The 20241-nt window shown below is 40.3% G+C and overlaps 1 protein-coding gene across 1 annotated transcript in view; it reads right to left on the minus strand.

Annotated features, from left to right (window-relative positions):
* GRM1 (glutamate metabotropic receptor 1) overlaps positions 1–19026 on the minus strand; it is a 180529-nt gene extending 161503 nt beyond the window's left edge. Inside the window, exon 1 of the mRNA XM_066178895.1 lies at positions 18312–19026. Coding sequence (XP_066034992.1) covers positions 18312–19011 — 700 coding nt within the window. The 5' untranslated portion in view covers positions 19012–19026. The remainder of the gene's footprint in view (positions 1–18311) is intronic.
* Between the last annotated feature and the right edge of the window lie 1215 nt (positions 19027–20241).

Here is a 20241-nt window from a genome sequence, read left to right on the forward strand (position 1 = left end):
TTCTTGATGACTTAATTTGAGTGGGGTAGTAGGGGCTTTTCCTCCCTTCCTAAGCAATATTTTATTCTGAGTGGGTATTTATATTAACAGAGGTTGATAAGCATAAAACAAAGTATCAATGAAAAACATCTGAAGCACTTCTGTATGTTCATGTATGTATACAGAGCAAGAGACAGATGAGCTGGTTTTGTCTCTTACCAATGGGGTGCTGTGAAGTTGGTTTTTTTAGCCACAAATGACCATTTTTTCTTTCTTTTCTCATAGAGTTGTGTCAGAACACTACACTTAGAATAGACACTTCCCCTGAAAAAACTGCTGTGCTTACCATCCTCAAGAAATAAAATACCATTGCTTCTTCAATGCAAAACCCAAGTGCAGGAACAACTAAAGGCACAACAATGACTCAAGTGGCCAAATGTTGACTGGGCAATCTCTCTGAGCAACACCATTATAGATTTTCCATCTTCTGAACACACAGCACCACCAGCCATCTGCTACGCAGGGAGCTCTGTAACTGGAGCCGACTCAAAGTTAGTCAAAAGCATTATCAGATGGCAGGAGGCGCCCTGGGATTTAGGGACAGGTGAAAGCTTTGAGGCAGCAGGTTGGTTGCTCCTGGCAGATCCTAAAATGTGGATCCTAAAACTGGGCAGCAGAGCTGGGCCTTCCTCTGCCTCTCCCAGTAATTCCTCCCAGTCACTTTCTTTGCTTAGATCTGAACTGGCCTTCCTCTCAAGGAAAAAAATGAAATTATGCCATTTGGTAGGTGATATTGCAGTCCAAAAGGTAAGAGGTTTAGAAAGACAAGCTTTGGAAGCTGGGAACTTTGGAAAAGAAAGAAAAAAGAGACAATGGTGATGGATCAGCGCTAGAAGGGATTCTGCAGAACAGAAAGAATCTTTTAATAAGTTTTTATTTTCTGTATTTTGGGAAAGAGACAGATAGCGTATACATACCAGAAGATGGTGACGGTGTTGATGGTGATGATGAATGGTAATGTCCCTTCCCAACTCAGAAGGAAATCAAGTGGCATCTCCAAAAGGCAGGCATTTTTAAATGGATGTGTTCAGATAACTTCTGATAGAAGTTGCTGATGAGCCTCTGAACTACTAGAAACTATTTTCAGTAGCTGTTGGAAGTTGTGAAGTGCCAGAGGTGTGCAACAAAGGCAGTGTTGTGCAATATTTAAAAGGATAAGTGAGTTAACCTGAGTACTTACAGGTCAGTCAGCCTGACATCCATCTTGGACACAATAATGGGTTATTCTGTCAGCTGACATGGAATTTGTGCACAAAAAAAAATTAAGGGAATGGGGCAATGTAAGGGTTGCCAACCATTATGTGTATGTGGAAACTAGGTGTTTCCAATTCAGTTATCCAAATCATCTCTTATAACTGAATTTATAGTCTTGGTTATCAAGAGTAATATAGTCAATGCAATATTATTCAATTTCCGAAGGACATCTACCTTCATTTTGCATGACATTTTGTCTATGAACCTGGAATGATAAGAATCAGTACTGCAGACATAAAATAGATTAAAGTCTGGCTGGTAGGTTTCAACATACACTTGCAGCAAAGGAACACTAACTGATTGGGTGTCTCTTTATTGTGTCCCATAAGGATCTGTCCTTAGATTTTACAAGTTAACATTAATCAGTGACCTGGAAAAACAAAAATACAAAAGCATTACCAATAACATTTGCAAATGGCAGAAAGATTGGGAGACAAGTTACCAATGCAGCCTGATCTAGGTTAATCAGTAAACTGGACAAAGACAAAGAAATACCCAGTAAAACACATACATAAATTTAAACTTTTGGGAACTAAATATGCTGCACATATGGGATCTTGGAGTCCATCATGGGATGCAATTACTGACTTGGTAATTATAATAGATAAGCACTAAAGGTAATTCTGTGGCTAAAAAAGCAATAGAATTGGGGTTTAGTTATGTAAATAAGTATGGTACTATAGTAATAGTACCACTTAACTATTTCACAGTATTACGACTGCTTCTGCACTGATATCCAGCATTACACAATAACAGAAAAATGGTGCAATCTCAAAGAGTAGCCATCAAGATCATGAAAGACCGGAAGATGTGAATTTGAGCTATATAAGGCTCTGAGCCTTTTATCTGAGCCTCCTTCTCAGATCAAAAAAAAACAGATAAACAAGCAAACAAATAAACAAACTCCAAAACACCATCCAAAAGTAAAGCATTATGCAACTTTTAATTCTAGAAGGAATTAAATTCTAGAACAACATTTCAAGAGAGCTATTGATATAAAGGAACTTACCAGGCTGGATTTCAAAGTGGGTTAAGTGCACACATACAATTATACAGTGTAAGGAGTCCTTGAAGAAAATGTTTGGAGAATTGTGTGATTTTTAAGTTGAACTTTGTCTTGGGAAACTTCTGCTCAAGTGGCGCTTAGGCTAGACCTCTGTCTCTACCTTGCATTCCTAAATTATGTCTCCTATTTCAAAACAGTTGAAGTTCTCATAACAACACAACTTCTAAAACACTTAGAAACATCTTCAAAAAAATGGAGATACTTTCAAACAGAGGTGTATGAAATGTCATTTATCTGTAATATATTTCTGTATCTCATCAGTAGAGTTGGTTACACAGGTATCCAGGCTACTTAGGTACAAAGCATGCAACATAGGAATTGTCCATAAGAGTGCTCTAGGCTGTAAATCGAGATTAAATAATTTTACACTTTTAAGTCCTTGAGTGGCTAGATTTTGAAATGCTAATGCCATTATCTCTAAGGTATTAGTTGTGAAGGTTTCAGTGTGATGTTACAAACTCAAAGAAGCCTCTGCAGACATATAAGTTCAAATAAAGCAGTTCAGCTTTTAGAGCACGCATCAGAGAAGTAGGCAGTATAGCTTCAATTTCAACAGGAGAGAGTTAGAAAATACATCTCTCACACAGGAGAGTGGCTTAGTCACTGAATAAGGTGTTTCTTGAGCTGGACTGCAATGGAGTGAACTTTCTTTATCCCAGCCTGCATGGGGCTGTGTTTTGGATTTGCAGCTATTTGGATTCACTCTTGTTCTAGCTATTTTCCCTCCTTGTCCCCTTGGTACAGAGTGGAGAGGAGTGAGCGAGAGGCTGTGTGGGTGGTTGACCACTGGTCAGGGTCAATCCTCCACTTGGAAAAACAGACACAGAAATAGTTCTTGCAAAATACAACAGTGTCACATTTGACAGTAATGCTTCAAAGAATAGTATTCTAATCTTCTCAGGGAAAAGTTGATCCAGAACCTCTTCAGTTAGTGTGATCAGTGAAATAATATTTATAATAAGAACCCACAAGGACCTCATGCGTCCTTCCTTGGCTCTTAAGATTGCCCCGGAGAACATTTTCTTAATGTTTAAATGATTCCAGTTGTCCAAAGCACTTTTCCATAATAAATTCATGAATTAATCACTTATGCCTACAGCCAGGGTGCAGCCAATCACCACTGCAAGGGACGTTAGGCTTAAGGTAAAACATTTCTTGTTTTGTTTTGTTCTCTTCATTTAGCTGTGACACATATTTAGATCCCTCTTTTCCACTGGGTCTACTCCTCGTTGGCAGTGAGCAGAACTTCTTGCTACATACAGAACTTAAATGCTCTGAGTAAAATCAAAGTTGCAAAAATTAAGGGTAAAGCATCTGTGCTTGCAGGTGTGCTCCACCCATGACCTCTTTCTATTAAAATGTATGCTTATGCTTGTTGGTGCTCCTGACTACAGTATAGAGAACACCCTTTTCCCTTTATTCTAAGTAACAGTGGCCTTTGTCACCACAAAGATCATTAGTGGCAGCATAAAATTTCCCTGAGATTGAAAATCTAATGTACATTACCGTGGAGCAATTCCTTATTGAGATTTACACTTTTAGAATGTATCCCTGAAATCTTTCTACACAAAAATAAAGCAAACTGAAAAAATATTGTTTCTATTTGTAAAATGTACAGACTTTCCCACAGGTTCCATGTTTTATAACCCTCTTTCCTCATATACATGTACATTTTGCTTATATGCATACATATTTGCCTTGAAATTGTATAATAATTAAAACCAAACTTCTTCCTACAGAAATCAGTGGCAAATCTTCAATGGACATTAATGAAATCAAACTGAAAGTTAACCTTATTCTTATTTTAGAATAATCTAGAGGGAGGGGGAAAGTCAATTATAATTGAATTGTAATGACTACAAAGCTTTTTTTCAAATTCTTTGCCTGTCTGAAAAATAAGCTTGCAGGTCAGCTCAGGAATTTATTTTTCTTCAATCTAAAGAAAATTCACTTGCTATTGACTGAGGGCATGATCATACATTCTGTGTGGTTCAGAGATGCTTATGCCTAGTTTTCCAAACTCCAAGAATCTGGTGGATCATGTTAAAAACATGAAAAGGACAGCACTGAAGATGAGTGATTTTGCAGTACTTGTGTGCTTTTCCAGAAAGTACTACCTTCTAAAAGCTATGAAAAGTCAACTGAGACTTTTAGAGACTGTTCTAAGTATCAATATAAATTCTGAGATCCAGGCCTGGGAGAGGGAGCTGTAGGAAAAACTAGAAGGCAAGATACAGAAAGGTACAGGCTATGATTATTATGGGATGGGATGATGAGACTTGGAGTCAGAGGCAGAGACAGTTAGAAGATTCCTATAGGATATTTCCCATTTTCTAAGGTGCTGATTCAGCAAAAGCAAATGATTCAATAAAAATCCTATCATATCAACAAATTTCCCCCCAAAACAAGGCAGTGCCCTTTCATGCTAGCTTCCAGTTGTCTTCTGCATGCTGCTTGTTAGAAAATGAAACCTGCCTACTAAGAAATTAAGCACAGGTAGTGCTTGTTCTAAATATGATCTATGTATTTTTTAAAAATTTCTGTTTCACAAAACATTGTGTGTTCCAAATTTTAAATTAGCATTTGTTAGAGGCTAGACAAGTTAAGACAGCATCCTTGGGAGTTAGTTTGTAGAAGTGTAAGAAGCCTGGCAACACCAGAAAAGCTGATAGCCTTTTACCTCAGAAGTCTTTGTGTGACAGAGACACAGAAGTAGTTTCTTTCTTCTGCTGCTTTGTGCATTTTCCTGCATGTATTATGATAAAAGAGCTGCCTAAACTTGAGAATTTAAGAACATACAAATTAGCACTTTAAGATTATTCATTATAAAAGAGAGAGGAAAAAATCCTAGTGACATTTACCATAGTGTAATCCAGCATAGCAAATGAGTAATTAGAGCAAAACACACAAAATACTAAAAAATTAATCATAGTTTTAACATGGGTAAGTACAATTAAGTTTCAATGTTCAGTTACCTGCCTACTTACCTTGATCTTCTATTCATAAAATTAGAAATAATTACACATTAGAAAGCCAACCTAATCAGTTATTTCAGCAGTCCACTTAAAATCAAGAAAGACAGCAGCGACTACCTTTGCCTGTCACTTCAAAACAGCACATCCAAAATCCTGCCCTTTTTCTCCAGTGGGTTGCAGCCTGTCTTTATTTAACCCACTCGCCAATTTTCATAATCCCTTGATATGCACAGTTCTAGGGCTCTTTGGTTTCCCCCTAGACTAACCCACTACAAAGTCCCTTAAAAGGCTTATAAATGTCTGCTTTATCAGTAAAAGGCCTGTCTTCAAGTGAGATAGGCACACCCAGCCTCATCTTGTGAGGCACTGGGCATGCTGTGATGCCATCTACCCCCAGAAACTGTATTGTATAAGTGTGTGGTTAGTTCTTGCCCTCCAAGAACCAAGTGCCTAAGGTTAAGATAGCATTCACTTGCCATTAGAGATCAAGCGAAAGCATTCTGTACCTTACAGGATCATCACATAGCATCACCAAGGCTAAATTTCAGTCAGTAGCTTTTGACTTCATAAAAGCCAAACCATAGCTCTGAATACAGATGTTTTACCAGAACTTGGAAGACAACTTTATTATTCATATGTCCTCAGGATATGAACTATAAAAATTAGTTATGTGACTCCGGATATTCATGGTACCAGTGCATCCCTGTTTCTCACTTCACAGACAACAACAGACCTGTGACAAAGGTGGAATGCATTATTTCACATATATTTGGACTCAGTAGAAAAGTCAGAAATAGACATGACAAGGATAAAGGATATTACAAACATGGCTATACTCTAAGTTGCCTTGTAAAAGGACATTAAGATGTTCATTGCATGAAGGGATTGTGTTATAACATATTGTATGGGATCTGAAACAACCAGAAAATATTGATGTCCATATGATATCTGTTGAAATTGAAATCAGAAATTCAGCACTGAATTAATTTCTAGAAAATCTGCTGGGTAAAAATGTTAATTAACCTAGCTATCAAGTTCTTGTTTTCTTTCAAAGTGGTTTTTTTTTAATTCATTTACTTTGCATGGGCTGTCACATGAATGAAATCATTTTAGGTACAAAGCAGTATTCTAATTAGTGAGACCACTGGAAAATGTCATTGCATCTTTTTAGAAAACTTGCTGTTTCTTCAGTCACAGGGGCCAACATCTATGTCACAAGTAAGAGAATAAGTGAAGTACAAATTCCACATGGAAATGGAAATTTCCCCCAAGCAAACAAAACCAGTAGGAACTGGGGTTCTGTAGTCTAAGGGCAAAATGCATTACAGGCACGAACTGCTGATGAGAGGACAAATACTGACTTTAAATACTGCATATAAACTGAAACAGCGGGCTGAATTTGACTGATGGGATTATTTTGTCCTGAGTTTCTCTTCCTCTACAATAAGTATCCATAGCACAGGATACTTTGGATGGTCCTAGGCAGCTGAATAATCAAAATATTAAGCTACTTTTTACATAAAACATTTTTCTTGCCTCCTAACATAAGGTAAACTATTCACAAATGAACAAGATTTAATGACAAAAGAATTGCCAGCTCTCATTATCTGGCCACTACCGCAAAACAAATTCCAGCCCATACATTTGCTCCAGATCCAGCTGTGCTGTGTCCAGTGAGATGAATTTCAAATAAAACTGTTCTGGAATATCTGCAGCAAATTTTGATTACAAAACATCAAAAGTTTGACCTTTCCTCAGTCATTTATCTCAGTGATTAATCACCAGAACAAGGAAAAACATTGGTCTTTTTTCTAATTGGAATTTGTTGGCTTGCCAGCAGTCAGGACTTGTTTTGCATTTAACTGTTAGGATGCAGAGCCCTGTGGTTCCTACCAGTTTTGTTTGCTTAGAGGAAATGGAGCATTTTTGACACATAAAACTGCATCTCCTTTTGAAAAACCAGACAGATTAAGCTGGTTTGGATTCCTGCTGTTAAGCACTTTTTTCCAGTTCTCAAATAATTCAGAGTTTTATCCCTATCTCTTTACAATATTTTAATATTGATTTTTAAAAGTTGACAACAGAACTGAACAAATACCAAAATTAAAAATAATAATCCTTAGATTGAGGTGAAGTTCCCACTTCCTCAAGGATGACATTAGCTTTTGAGTTGGGAATTTTTTTTATATATAGTTCCTCTATTAGGACTTCTTTCAAGGACACAATTCTCCTACATAAGCTGCACTTGATGGTTACCCTTTACTTGCTGAGATCAGTGTGCTGAGTTTGAATTTATGGGACATCTGTTTTTCTGACATTGCGCAGTGCTCTTTTAACAAAAATATTCTGTAATACTGATTCAGTGCCTGAAAAGAAATCTAAGATACTTGATCTGCACTTTCAATCTGTAACTGCCAAGTTTGCATTTTCATCAGGGAATAAAATCAGGTTTGTTTGAGAAGATCTATTCTTCACAGCATCACACTGATTGGTTTTAATTTAATTACAATTTTTTTGTCAGCTGAAGTCTGCATCACCATCTTACTATTATTCTGGGGATTGCTGCCTTGGTAGCCAGAGCTGTCTGGCATAGCTCATTTGTCTTTTGTGTTTATATTTTTGGCATAACTCAATACTGTCCATTTTTGGCTGTCCTATAAAATATTGAAATCAATATTTGTTGATTCACTCAACTTCACAGCATCAGTTTTGCACATTACTATCTCAATGCCACTTTTACTACATCTTTATCCTACCCTTTTTCAGGATGCCAACACTGAAGAACACGACTAAGGCATGGTTAGGGGAATATGTTTAATGGAGTATTATTTATCTCTTTCTGAGTTTGGTGACAAATCCATAAGAAACTCCTGGAGAACCTTCCAGTCATAATGTAATTTCCAGGTCGGGACTATGTGGGAAGGGAAGGAATTCTGCCTCTAGGTGACACACACTGGCACCATGTCACTTAGTATGCCCAGACTGAGCTGTCAGATGTTGGTGTTCTGGTCTAACTTGACAGTGGACAAAGAGTGATTTGAAGTTGTGCAGGTATCCACCTGGATGAGGAAGGTTAAGCCTATTAAACAGGAAATGCAGTGACACCTGAGAGCTACAATTGTGGTGCCTTGAGGGTGGAAGGGAACAAGAATGGACTAAGTGACACCCAGTCTGCCAGGGCTGCTGTCAGGGCTGCCATCTGGCTCCATCCCCCGTCTCAAAATCTTCAACACATTTGTTCCAGTGGAGCAGCTGTCCCAGCTCAGCACTTTGTTCATATAGCTGGTAGCTGTAAAGTTTTTAATCTGATGCTGAATGGATTTATCCTCTCAGGAAATATGGCCTGGAAAACAAGGGCATCCTCCAAAAGAATGCTGCCAGCCTGCTACTGTAACCTTTTCTGAATAGTTCAATAGGAGTGGATTTTTACTTTCCAGTCTCTCAAATAATCCTATAATTTTTCCAGTGCTCATAAAACAGCATTTCTTAATAGTACTACCAATATTCAGTTTCACATATTTGCTGTTTTGGCAAGAGACTGAGATCTACTCATGTGGAACTTGCAGCTAGGGAAATACATTCTCATTAGGAGGATCACCAATTTCAATATCCAACACGAACTTCTACACGTCAAATTTCCATTTGCTGAAGCCTTTCCACAACACCACATGGGTAAGAAAGGCTTATATACAAGCTTCAAAGGTTTTATCACTTCCTGACAGTTAATTGCAAATTTGTCTTTTATATTCCACTCCACCTAGGAAAAGATATTCAATGTTCAATGGAGCTTGGCCAAACATTTCAAGAGAGTATTTATGAACACTTCTTCAGATTTCCAATAGTTGTCATTTCAGCAATATTCATGTCTGGTTCTCACTGCTGTTTTCCAGGATGAGTTTTGTTTGATTAAATGTCTGGGAAATTACTAGCTTGTACAAACCCATCTGTATCCGCAGATGAATAAGGATGAATATTGCTAGTGAAACAACTGCATTTAAAAAAATGAAAGTTTGTTTGTTCCTCAAACATTTTGCAAAGAGAAGCAAGTGTTAAATTCACTGGGGTACTTGAATGGGAAGAACTAGATTCAGCCTCCTTCTAGTTGGAAGGAAAAAGTTACGTATCTGAATATCCTCTAATATCTATGCAAATCCAACAAACATAGTTTTGTTTTAGCACAGTTTTGCACTACTTCCAATTAACTGTGGCATACACCTAAATGTGAGATTCACAATCCCTGTAGATTTTTATGGCTTTCTGAGCCAGCTCAATGACCTGAAAAGACAATACCTGATGGCCGTGCTGAGCCCCATTTAGGATCCACTGGACTCAACAGAGGGCCACCAATTAACTTCAATGAGCATTTGATAGAAGCCTTATTGCTACACTTGCACCAGCAGGGGACATGACCTTCTCTGCTTTGTCTACCAGAACTGCCAAATACCCATGCCTAAAATATCACTGTCAAATTTTCAAGAGACTTATAAATCATTGATGGCTGTTAACATAATCCAAATATCCTTTAAGAAATTCATTTGTTTATAAAAATATTCAAGCGAGATTATGAGTGAAAATTGTTTGAACAAAGGACCGTGATTCTACAGAACAAATAATATGACTTGTCAGTAAAATGAAGTATCTGTCACATTGGTTTTTGATAGACACAAGCCACTTGGGCAATGGCTCAGCAGAAGAGGAAACAGCTTGTGATGCATAGCGCCCATGTCACAAAATGTTATTAAGATACTCTGTCTTGTAGGTAGATTGCATAATGGAAAATGAAGGCAAATCTTACGTACTGTGCATTGAATTTCTTTTTCACACGTGTTTCATGTGTTACTCATTTGCTCATTGAACTCACAAACAATGAAACAACTCTTGATTTAGTCTTAAGCCATATACAAATTGTTAATACCTAACTATCCAAAAAGTAGTCTACAATTGTGACTATACTTTAGTGATATTTGGACAGAAAAAAGCTGCATGTAAAACAAAACAAAACAAAAAATAGTAAAATAATATTTAATTCAAAGCAAAATAAAATATATCAAAATGACAAAGCTAATTTCAAGGATATTAAAAGGAGTAGCCAAAAGAATGAAACATGAACAAATTCCATGAACACTGGTCAGGAATACATGAGAGGCTGAGAGCGAAGGATTCAAAAGGATCAAAAAGGCTGGCATGAAAAAGCAAAAAAGTAAATTTCATAATGCTATTAAAATAAACAAAACAAAATAAATATAAATAAAAGAAATACTTCGAAAAGTCAAGGTTGTGTCCTAATGAGGGAAAGTAAACAGAGTATACTTTGAATATTGAAATATAAAACCACAAATCACAAGATGAAGTAATTCTGAGACATAAAGCATAGAATCTAATAACCCACCATTCTTCAAATAGTCAAGAAATGGGAAACTAGCCTGATATTCAATGATAACCAATTACATAAAGAGAGCACTCAGGGAAGATAAAACCTCGGCATAAAAGTTAAATTAATTCTCTCAGTCTGCACTGTCTGTGAAGGCAGATAGGACAGATCTCACACAATGGTCATTCCTTATGCAGGAGAGAAATGAACCATTGTCTCTGAGTGTCAATAGAATGTATTTTAGAACAAATCCAAATTCATAAGGTGTACTTCAACAAATTTCCAATACCAGCTAATTTTCTATTGTGGCATGTTAACACCAGGTACAGGGGCCTTAGCACAAAAACAAGCAGTAAAGTAGAAAAAGCTATTTTATATTTTCACATATCAGTTTTCATTTTTAACTGAATTTATGGAGAGTAGAGAGGCATAGAGGGTAATCCAGTGAACAACAGACATGAATTTTCTGCAGACTTTAGGTATTTCTTCACAAAGCTAATTGATAGGAACAACAACAAAACAGTGTTATGGTTCAAGTAAATAAATATGCCATATCAGGAAAAAACTAACATAACTTTCAAAAAAAATAAAACACCCACATATCTCAGAAGCTAATTAGACTTCTTTTTTGGAGCAGGTAACCATCTGAGTAATACAATCACTATAGAGTACTTACGACTTAAGAAAGTTTTTGATGAGGTCTCTTATTAAAGTCTTTGACAAAAATAGAGGTAATATGGGATATAACAGAAAGTCCTGGATTAATAATTGGCTAATAGATAGGAACCAAAGTGTAGCAAATAAAATTTGTCTTAATAAAGTAGGGGTAACACATGAGGAAAACCCCATGTGTAATGGCCTCTGAAATAAGCCTTACCGTTTAAGAAGATTTTGTGGTAATTTTAAGGTATTTTCTGACAACATCCATTCAGTGAATGGTGGCAATTATAAAAGTAATGACTGGAAGTTTATCAGGAAAGGTCTGAGAGCAATACCGAAATTGTCACCTCACAAGAGTGTTTAACCATGGTGCACCACACCCTGAATACTGAATGTAGCTCTGCTTGCCCACATTTCATATTGGAATTAGAAGAAGGGAATAATGATCAGGATTAACAAATGATGAATAGTTTTGTATGAACTTCTGAAGGCAATGCAGTTATCAGAGAATAGTTTGAAGGAAACATTCCTTCACACAAGATACAATTAATTTATAAGATTGAGGGAAAACTTCTTTTCTGTGTTACTGAGCACTGGGACAGGCTGACCTAAAAGATTGTGGAATCTCCTCCCCAGGAGATATACAAAAGCCATCTAGATGAGTAAGATGCTTTAGTGTACCCTGCTTGAGCAGGGAGGCTGGATTAGATGACCTCCAGTGGTCTGTCACAACCTTAACCATTCTGTGATTCTGTGATACTCTAGAGACCAAAGTATAAACGATACAGAATGGGATTGGACAGACTCCTAAAGGAAATGTTCACTGGTGGCTGCTAGTGCTAGGACTTGGGAACTTCCTACAGACTGGAACTGTGGAAATATGCTCTGTCCCGCTCTTGTTTCTTTTCATATTCAGCCTCTTTCTCAATAGCCAACCTTCTGCTGGCAAACCAGATTTAGAAATTGTTCTTTAAGATGTACATTGATAGTAATAATAACGTTTGAGAAAACACTATTGAAAAATTAGACTGCAAACCTGAGCTTGTCGTGCACTGGATGGCAATTGTCCCTTGCATGCCTCTCCCCAGCCATCTCTGGTGATAACCCTTAGCATTCCTTAGATACCCATGGGTGAAAAGACACTTTCTTTAGGTGGAATCGTGTCCAAACAGTTCCTGGCCCTCCAGCTGAGACGGCAGGCCCATGTGTTAATTACTGCCATCTGTGACAGTGGCTTTTGCAGCAAGCACTGCTGCCACCCAGAAGATAAACTGAAATCCCTGTATTGCTTTGCCTGGGTCAGGGAGCCCCAGTTAGTAACGGCTTTGATCAGCATTTTCCTGGGCTGCATGGGGCAGGTGCAATGCTTCTGGTCTCTCACTACAGTTACCAGCTCACTGATGTATTATCAGGCCCCTAAAGAATCTTTCTCAGTGCATGACACTACTTCAGTTATATGATTTTACTCCATGTAGCTATTTGTTTTAGGTCTCAGAAACCTCAATGGAAGCACCTCCATGTAAGATTCAAAGGTATTTTTTAGAGGCATTTTCACACAGCTTTTTGAGAAAGCTAAGGTCCTTTAATATTTTTTAAAGTCTTCAGTGAGACAAGAAACCTGCAGGAGTTAACAAAGACTGTAGGTCATAAAAATCTGATAGCAAGGACATAATGTATAAAAAAATAAAGCACAAATGAAGGCATTGTGCTGACTGATAAATATGAACCCTAGCAGTATTGCTGAGAAGGCAGGCACAGGAGTTCGATGAACCTTTTGAGCTGATATAACTCATGCAGCTGCCAGTTGTGTAGTTAAAAAGCTATACTATTTGTGAATTTAGGACTAATGTAAAGCAATACATTTTCAAGAAGGAATTTCTCTTGATTTCTACAGTGTGTGTCAATAACCATAATTTTTCCAACATTAATCTATGAAAATTATTCTCCCAGCACCTTCTAATTAATACAGTTAATGGAATCCATCCAATGTAGGGATACTTGTTTTGAAACTAATTTCTGTTTTCCTTGCAGTATAAGACTTTCCTTTTTTTTCTGTCACAAAGCCTCTGAAGATAGTTAATGAAACAAGTTAAACACAGAAACAATTAGATTGAAATATGCATTTTTGAACACACATCTCAGCACAATTCATACCACTACGTAACCTTAACCTTTAAGAGCATTTTTGTAATTGTTGGTATCTACAGAAACATTTGTACACTCTAAAATTTCAAACATTTGAACTGGAATTTCTATATTGTGTTGCCTGACAATAATTTTATCAAAAAGTATTAATCATTGAGTGACACCATAGAATTAATAATTGACCATTGTTAAAATCACCTTTGAGAAAATAAACACAGTTTTATGAAAATCATTCCTTTGAGCTATTTGATCAATATAGCCCCATTTATCTTTAAACAGAAGTATAATCTTCCAGCATATCTAAAACTACTTTAGTAGGTTCTACTGAATAAACTTATTTCTTGTGAAATTTGCAATAAAGTGCAGGACTCGCTCCTTCCCATCCTCTTTCCAACATATATAACCATGTTTATGACTTTCCTGTATGATGGATAGTGCGCAGCAGTCAGGTTATCAAAAATCATTGTGAAGATAATATACTTACCATCTACTTTGATCTGAGAGTCTTTACAGTTGTGACATCTGCTTCATCATAGTTCACTTTAAGCCTTATACTCAAGAAAAAGGAACAGCCTGGCAAACAAATCTGACAAAATTTAATCAAGACCAGAAACATCTCACTGTTCTCTAAAATTAATTTCTAAACAGTCCAAATTTGGTGCAAGTATCTTAATCATTCAATTTCCAAAGCTGCTTCTGCAAAATCTGCATGTTAATCTGTTGGAATGGAAATCTTGTTTATAAAGGGGTATTTGTACAATAAAGTGTAAGCATGGTCCATAAATTGCAAACAGCATTCAAATAAATGTTCAGATACATTTTATAAGGCTAACAGGTAGGCAATAATTGAAATGAAATCCAGATACAGGTGCTAAATATTTCTATTCGCTTATTCAGAAATAGGGTATTTAGAAGTTGAGGTGATCTGAGGACTACTTACACCATCATCTCTTCTGCTCCATGTACAAGAGGAACAGCTAAAAGTGAGGGATTTGAGGGAGACTTCATGCTGATCACTAGCCAGGGTGCAGGTGTCTTGTGGGTTTTGAAAATCAGTGCAACCTACAGCAACCTCATAACCTTTCTGCATTTTCTGGTGGCAATCCCATTAATTTCTCTGTCTTCAGCATGAAAGCAGCACAGCAGTGGTGCTTGCTATCTCTTGTCTTGTTCCAGAGGCGTTCCAGAGGCAGTCCAGAGGCTCTTCTCCAGGCAAGGAAGAAAGTGTTCCCTATAATTCTTCACAGTGTTACCAAACCACCAGTGACTGCCTGGTCTAAGTAGAGAAGAATACCTGACTCTCAGGTTATCTGGCTAAAGACCAGAATATCTCACTTGGAAAGTTACCTTTAGCAAGTATCGCTCCTTCTGCCCTTATCACACTAAGGATTGTGTCCGATTGAACCCATATGCTTTTTGATGCCTTTGATTTCCATAGGAAGCTTTGGCTCAAAGTTAAGCATCCACTTATGTGCATTTCAAGATAAGAATGACTTTTAAGCCTAAAATCTGAGATGTAGACATGCCAAAAAAACTCCAACACAGAATTATCTTTGAAGAAAACTTAAAAAATAATAGCCCTGAAAATGCCTTGCAAGTACTATATGGTCATACAGCCTCACACTGACAGATGCATAGATTTGTTACAGCATTTAAAGACTGTTGGCCACTCTGGGAAAAAACTGACTCTCATGGGTAACTATGCTCAACTGAAATACACAATAAAATAACCACACACAGTAACTCCTTTCGTTCTTCTTTAACATGGATGTTTATGTGTCAATTTTAATCTAAAAGAAACAATGTGCTATGTGGACCTCTGAAAACAGATTTTATTGACTGACTGAGAAATTTTTACCCATGAAATGTTTATACTTCTAATAAACCACTGTGTAAAAAACCCCAAGTCTGGCATATCTCCATGCAGCTTCATGTGCCAGAGTGGCGAGATTGAGTGTAGTTAAAAGTCATCATCAGTGATTAATTATCATATTGACACATGAAGAATAAACTTCCGTGTCAAATGCAAACTACTTAAACGCGTCATCCTGTATGGATGAGTTCTTTATGTTCATTCTCATGGAACACGTAGGCTTCATGTTAAGAAACTTGGGCAACAAATTGTGTGGTATTTATTTCTGATTATCTCTAAATCTATAATTGTGTGTTGGTTTGGGGTATTCAGCCAACTTCAGTGAGGCTGCAGGAGAAGAGGAAGGGTAAGCAGAGGAGTTGGATGGTTCAGGCTGGGAAAGGGCTCATTTCTCTGGGCAGTTTCCATGACCCTGCCTTGGGTCACTGAGGACTGAGGAGTGTGGCTCGCTGACACAGTGCAGCTCAGTGGTCTCACTGCATCCCCTTGTGGCTGGGCGCCTACAAGAGCTGAGCACTGTCCATCCCCCTGAGAAGCAGAGGTCAGCTAGGAAAGAAGGGAAAGAAGCAGCTTTTCTGCTCTGGAAAGGGGGTCAAACTGGATCTGGAGCACCCAGAAGGGGAAAGAATTAACTTCTTCACAGTGTCAACCTGTGCATTTTCTAGAAACATGCCCCTTCCTCACAGCCCTTGCTAAAGACATTCTCCAACCAGTGATACCCTAGAATGCCTCCCAGCACATTTTGCAGCCCACCATAAAGACAGTGTAGAGGCCTATGAGTAATTGTGGAGGAGGAAAGTTTCTGACTATGCTTTATCCCCATATTTCCAAACATAGCATGGATGGAGCAGCTCTGCTCACACAGACTATTATGCAGAGTGGCTTTGTGTTGTCTGTGAAAAATGATTTCACCTTTAACAATACAGTGAATGCATGGGATTTGAAACAACAGAAATGCAACCATTTACACCGATTTTCATGAATACTAATTTCACTTTAAATAGAAGGAAAAAAAGCCTTTGGAATCTACCCAACAGCAATTGGGTGGGGGTCAATAACTTGTCATTCTGGAAAGCAGTGCAAAAGTTGAAGATTGTTACATAATTTCAGTGACATTTTTGTGGCTTGAATTTAACCATAAATGAATGGCAGACACAGATTAATAATAAAAAAGCAAATCTGAATCCCAAGCTGCATGATCTGTAAAATTATTGTGACCTTTCCTAAGAAGAGTGTTGACCTGTGGGCTACCCCTATTTTCAGAAGTATCACTTCAGAAGTCTAAAAATATCTTGCAACAATTATTTTTCATCAGCAGCAACATTCATAAAAATAGGTATTTAAATAAAATTTCTCACAAGCAATGACTGAAGTTGCTGCATATAATGAACTGTTTTAAAATGAACCTTCAGAAGGGAAGGTGTTGTCTTTTCCAAAGGAGGTAAGGTCCACTAATGTTAACAGGAGTGAGATAGAGAGGCAGTCAGTCCCTTGAGGCAACTCCTCAGGCACAGTGAGTTAGCAGAGCAACCCAGAGTGCCTTGAAGGGAGAAATGCCTATTTAGATCAACTAAGAACTTACTCCTTTCATGTTTATTTGTCATCCTGGCCTTCCACAGGATCTAATCATATCTGTCAACAATAGAGAGTCTTAATAGCTCATGTTGGAGTCTTGCTAGCAGCTCATTTTCTCATCTTAATAGGGCATAAATGAACTGCAAATGTCAGGTCATTGCTTCATGCTCTCACTTGTCCCCCAGCCCCCTCAAATTGCAGCATTTTCTGGTTTTGGTGTCTAGATCAATCCAGTTCCCTTCTAAATGTTGTAAATATGGAACTCTTTCTGGAAATTCTTTTATGTTTTTCGTCACAGTGTATGTTCTTACCTCATTTTACTTAGTCATCTCTGTGAGAATGAAAGGTATGGAGTCAGCTCAATAAGCACAGGGAATCATAAATCAAATCCATAGAAGTGATACACTCAGATAAACAGAAGAGTTGGGAAGCTATAGCACTAATGTGGTCAGATTTGAAATTTTATACTTAGAAATCCCATTTTGAAGACCACAACTGGACTACAGCAACATCACAATAATATCACAAGAGTTTATTTTCTATCAAATGCAATTACTGCTGCAATTTATGTTGATCCACCTAACCTGGCTATAAAACAATGTCTCCTCTTTAAAATAACCTTACTAATGCTATTTTTCTTTTGATATTTAAAATTAGGAAGACCTGTTGACTGTGAACAGATTGTGCAGAGTGATAGCTTTGACTATTGCTCAAGATGCATGCAAGCTGCGTGAGCCTCTATCTGCCCTTTCCCACGGCACCTGGCTACGCAGGGGCTACCTGAACAGGGGAGGGATTTTCAGCTTTCTTTCCCCTCTGTTCGCAGACCCAGGAAATCAATTCGCACGCAGCAAAGCCAGCAGCTAATCCTGGAGTCCCTGCCGACCCCTGATTCCGTTTTGTCAAACTCCCTGCGACGGTAGCGACCAAGCGCATCAGCCCCACGGACTCACCAGCCCCACGGACCTGCCCCGGCCCAGCCGGAGGCGAGAGGCCGCCTGTCCCAGATCCAGCTGCTCACATCTGTTAACTTTTATTTACAAACATGCGAACCACTCTGTGCGGGAATGGGGACAGGGCCCGGGGAGACGCCCGATCTCTCGCGGGCGCTCCTGCGCCGCCGAGCCCCCCTCCCGCTGCCCGCACGGGGGGGACCCCTCCGCGCCTCCGGAACGTCACCACCACCACCCCATCCCCCGGTTTCTCCACGTTCTCCTCACGGTCCCCGCGGGTGGCAGCGGCCGGCGCTCCCCCGGGGAGGAGCCGCAGCCCCGGCCCGGTTCCCGGCGGGTGACCCGGCACAGGCGCAGCGCCCCGGGCCGGCCCGGGCGGGCGGGGCTGCCCCATACCCACCTTCCGTGTGGACGGCGGAGACATAGGTCCAGTTGTAACGCTTGACGATGTCAAGCATGGCCCTGGCTTGCAGCGTGTCAGAGGGGACCACCCTGAGGAAGTACTTGTACAGCGTTTTGTCGCTCAGGTCGATGCTGGTGGCGGAGTAAGCGATCTGGGGGATGTCGAAGAGCTGGAGCAGATTTTGGACTTGGATAGCAACAGAGCTGGAGCCGGGGCCGATGACCCCCGCGATGGGCTTTTTCACTCTGGTCTGGGGCTGGGTCTGCGAGTCGGAAATGCAGCGGGTGCCTCCGTCCCTGTCGTCCCTGATGGAGATGAGAGAGTCCCGTATGAACTCGATGCTCTGCTCCAGGGCCACGGAGGAGTGCCAGCAGGAGTCTCGGATCTCGCTGCCCAGGGTGATGTTAGGTAGCAGGACCGGGTCCGCGTTAATTTTATCCAAAGTGTGAAACATGGCTTCGACTCTCTGGATGCCGTACTGCTCCCGGATTTCCCCGCACTTCCTCTCGGGCACTTTCTCGGCTGGCGGCTGGTGATGGACAGAGAAGAGGGCCCCGATGATGACATCCCCGTCCGTCCGAGCCACCGACCGCTGTGAGGAGGCTGCAGAGAGAAGAACCTTCCGACCAACACTCCTGGGCAGCACGTCCATTTCCAGGAGCAGAGCAGGGAAAAAGACCAGCAGCACACCAATCATTTTGTTGCACGATGTCATCCAGACCCAGGTTACGAATTTCATGGGCTCCCCTTGCCTGCACATGGTTTAGAAACATGTAGGAAACGGCATCTGCTTCTCCCCGACGACGGCCAGGTTGCCCCGAATACCATCACAGCAAAGCCTCACAGCATCACTCTTGAAGGTGCCAAGACAGCCGTCATCCTAGTGACTTTTAACCTGGTGGCACAGAAAGAGGAGATAAAACGGGCTAACCAGGAAATTGATGTCAAACTTGAGCTCCATAAAGCAACCCCGCAGGGTTAGAGATGACTGCTTTCTGAAAAGCCCAGGGCAATTTGCTTTGGTAAGCCTCTCAACAAGAAGTTTCAAGAGGGATTAAATCATGTATTTACTTGCCTTGATATAAGATCATGCATACTCACATATGTTGGGTTTCTACAATCCTTTTTGCATCTGCTTTTCAAGCCAAGACGTCTAGTTCCTGCACGTCCAGCCAGCGCACACACCCCCCTCTGCCCCCGGGAAGTTTTAAAAGTTCCAGGAGGTAGGCAGATCATGGGAAAAGAGCCCTAGCCCGGCCCCAGCGACCCCAGCCCTGAAAGCAGAGTGACAAGCCCTTCTTCCTTTGCCTTCTGATTACCTGAAGGCATCTTTCTCAGTTTAGATTCTTCCTTTCTCCATCCATAACGTGAGTAAAAAGAGAAAGCGAGCGATCTGCCCTGCCAGCCACAGGAAATGTCATTTAAAGGTCAGCGAAGGAGGGAGGAAGAAAGGAAGCACTCTACAGTTTAGATTAACTTTTCCGTGTGTAGGGGGCAAAACTGTAATCCAGTCAGGGACACCCACGTGAAAGCAGGGGAAAATACATATTAGTTACTAAGGCAACCGCGGGCAAAGCCCCGATGTGCCTTACCGGCACGCCTGCCGTGCAGACAGGCTTCGAGCGGGGAGCGGCGGCGAGCCCGGCGACAGGGCTTGGCGGCTGGAAACGCCGTGCTGGCAGAGAAGATGCCGCCGCCGCCGCCCGGGAGCGCGGCCGGGCTGGGTCCCCTGTTGCACGACGAGCCGTCAGCACCCGAGACAGCGCCCGGCAGCCGGGGCAGCGGCCGGACCGGGGCCCCGCCGCACCCCGTCCGTGTCTCCCTGTCCCGCCGTCCTCTGCCCGCAGTCTCTATGTCCCGACACCCCGCTGCCTCGGCGCTCCAGTGTCCCGCTGTCCCGGCCCCGCCACCGCCGGCTCGGCCGCTC

This window comes from Chamaea fasciata, unplaced genomic scaffold (genome assembly GCF_029207755.1).
Source record: "Chamaea fasciata isolate MVZ Bird 193981 ecotype frontalis unplaced genomic scaffold, bChaFas1.0.hap1 SCAF_3, whole genome shotgun sequence".
NCBI lineage: Eukaryota > Metazoa > Chordata > Aves > Passeriformes > Sylviidae > Chamaea > Chamaea fasciata.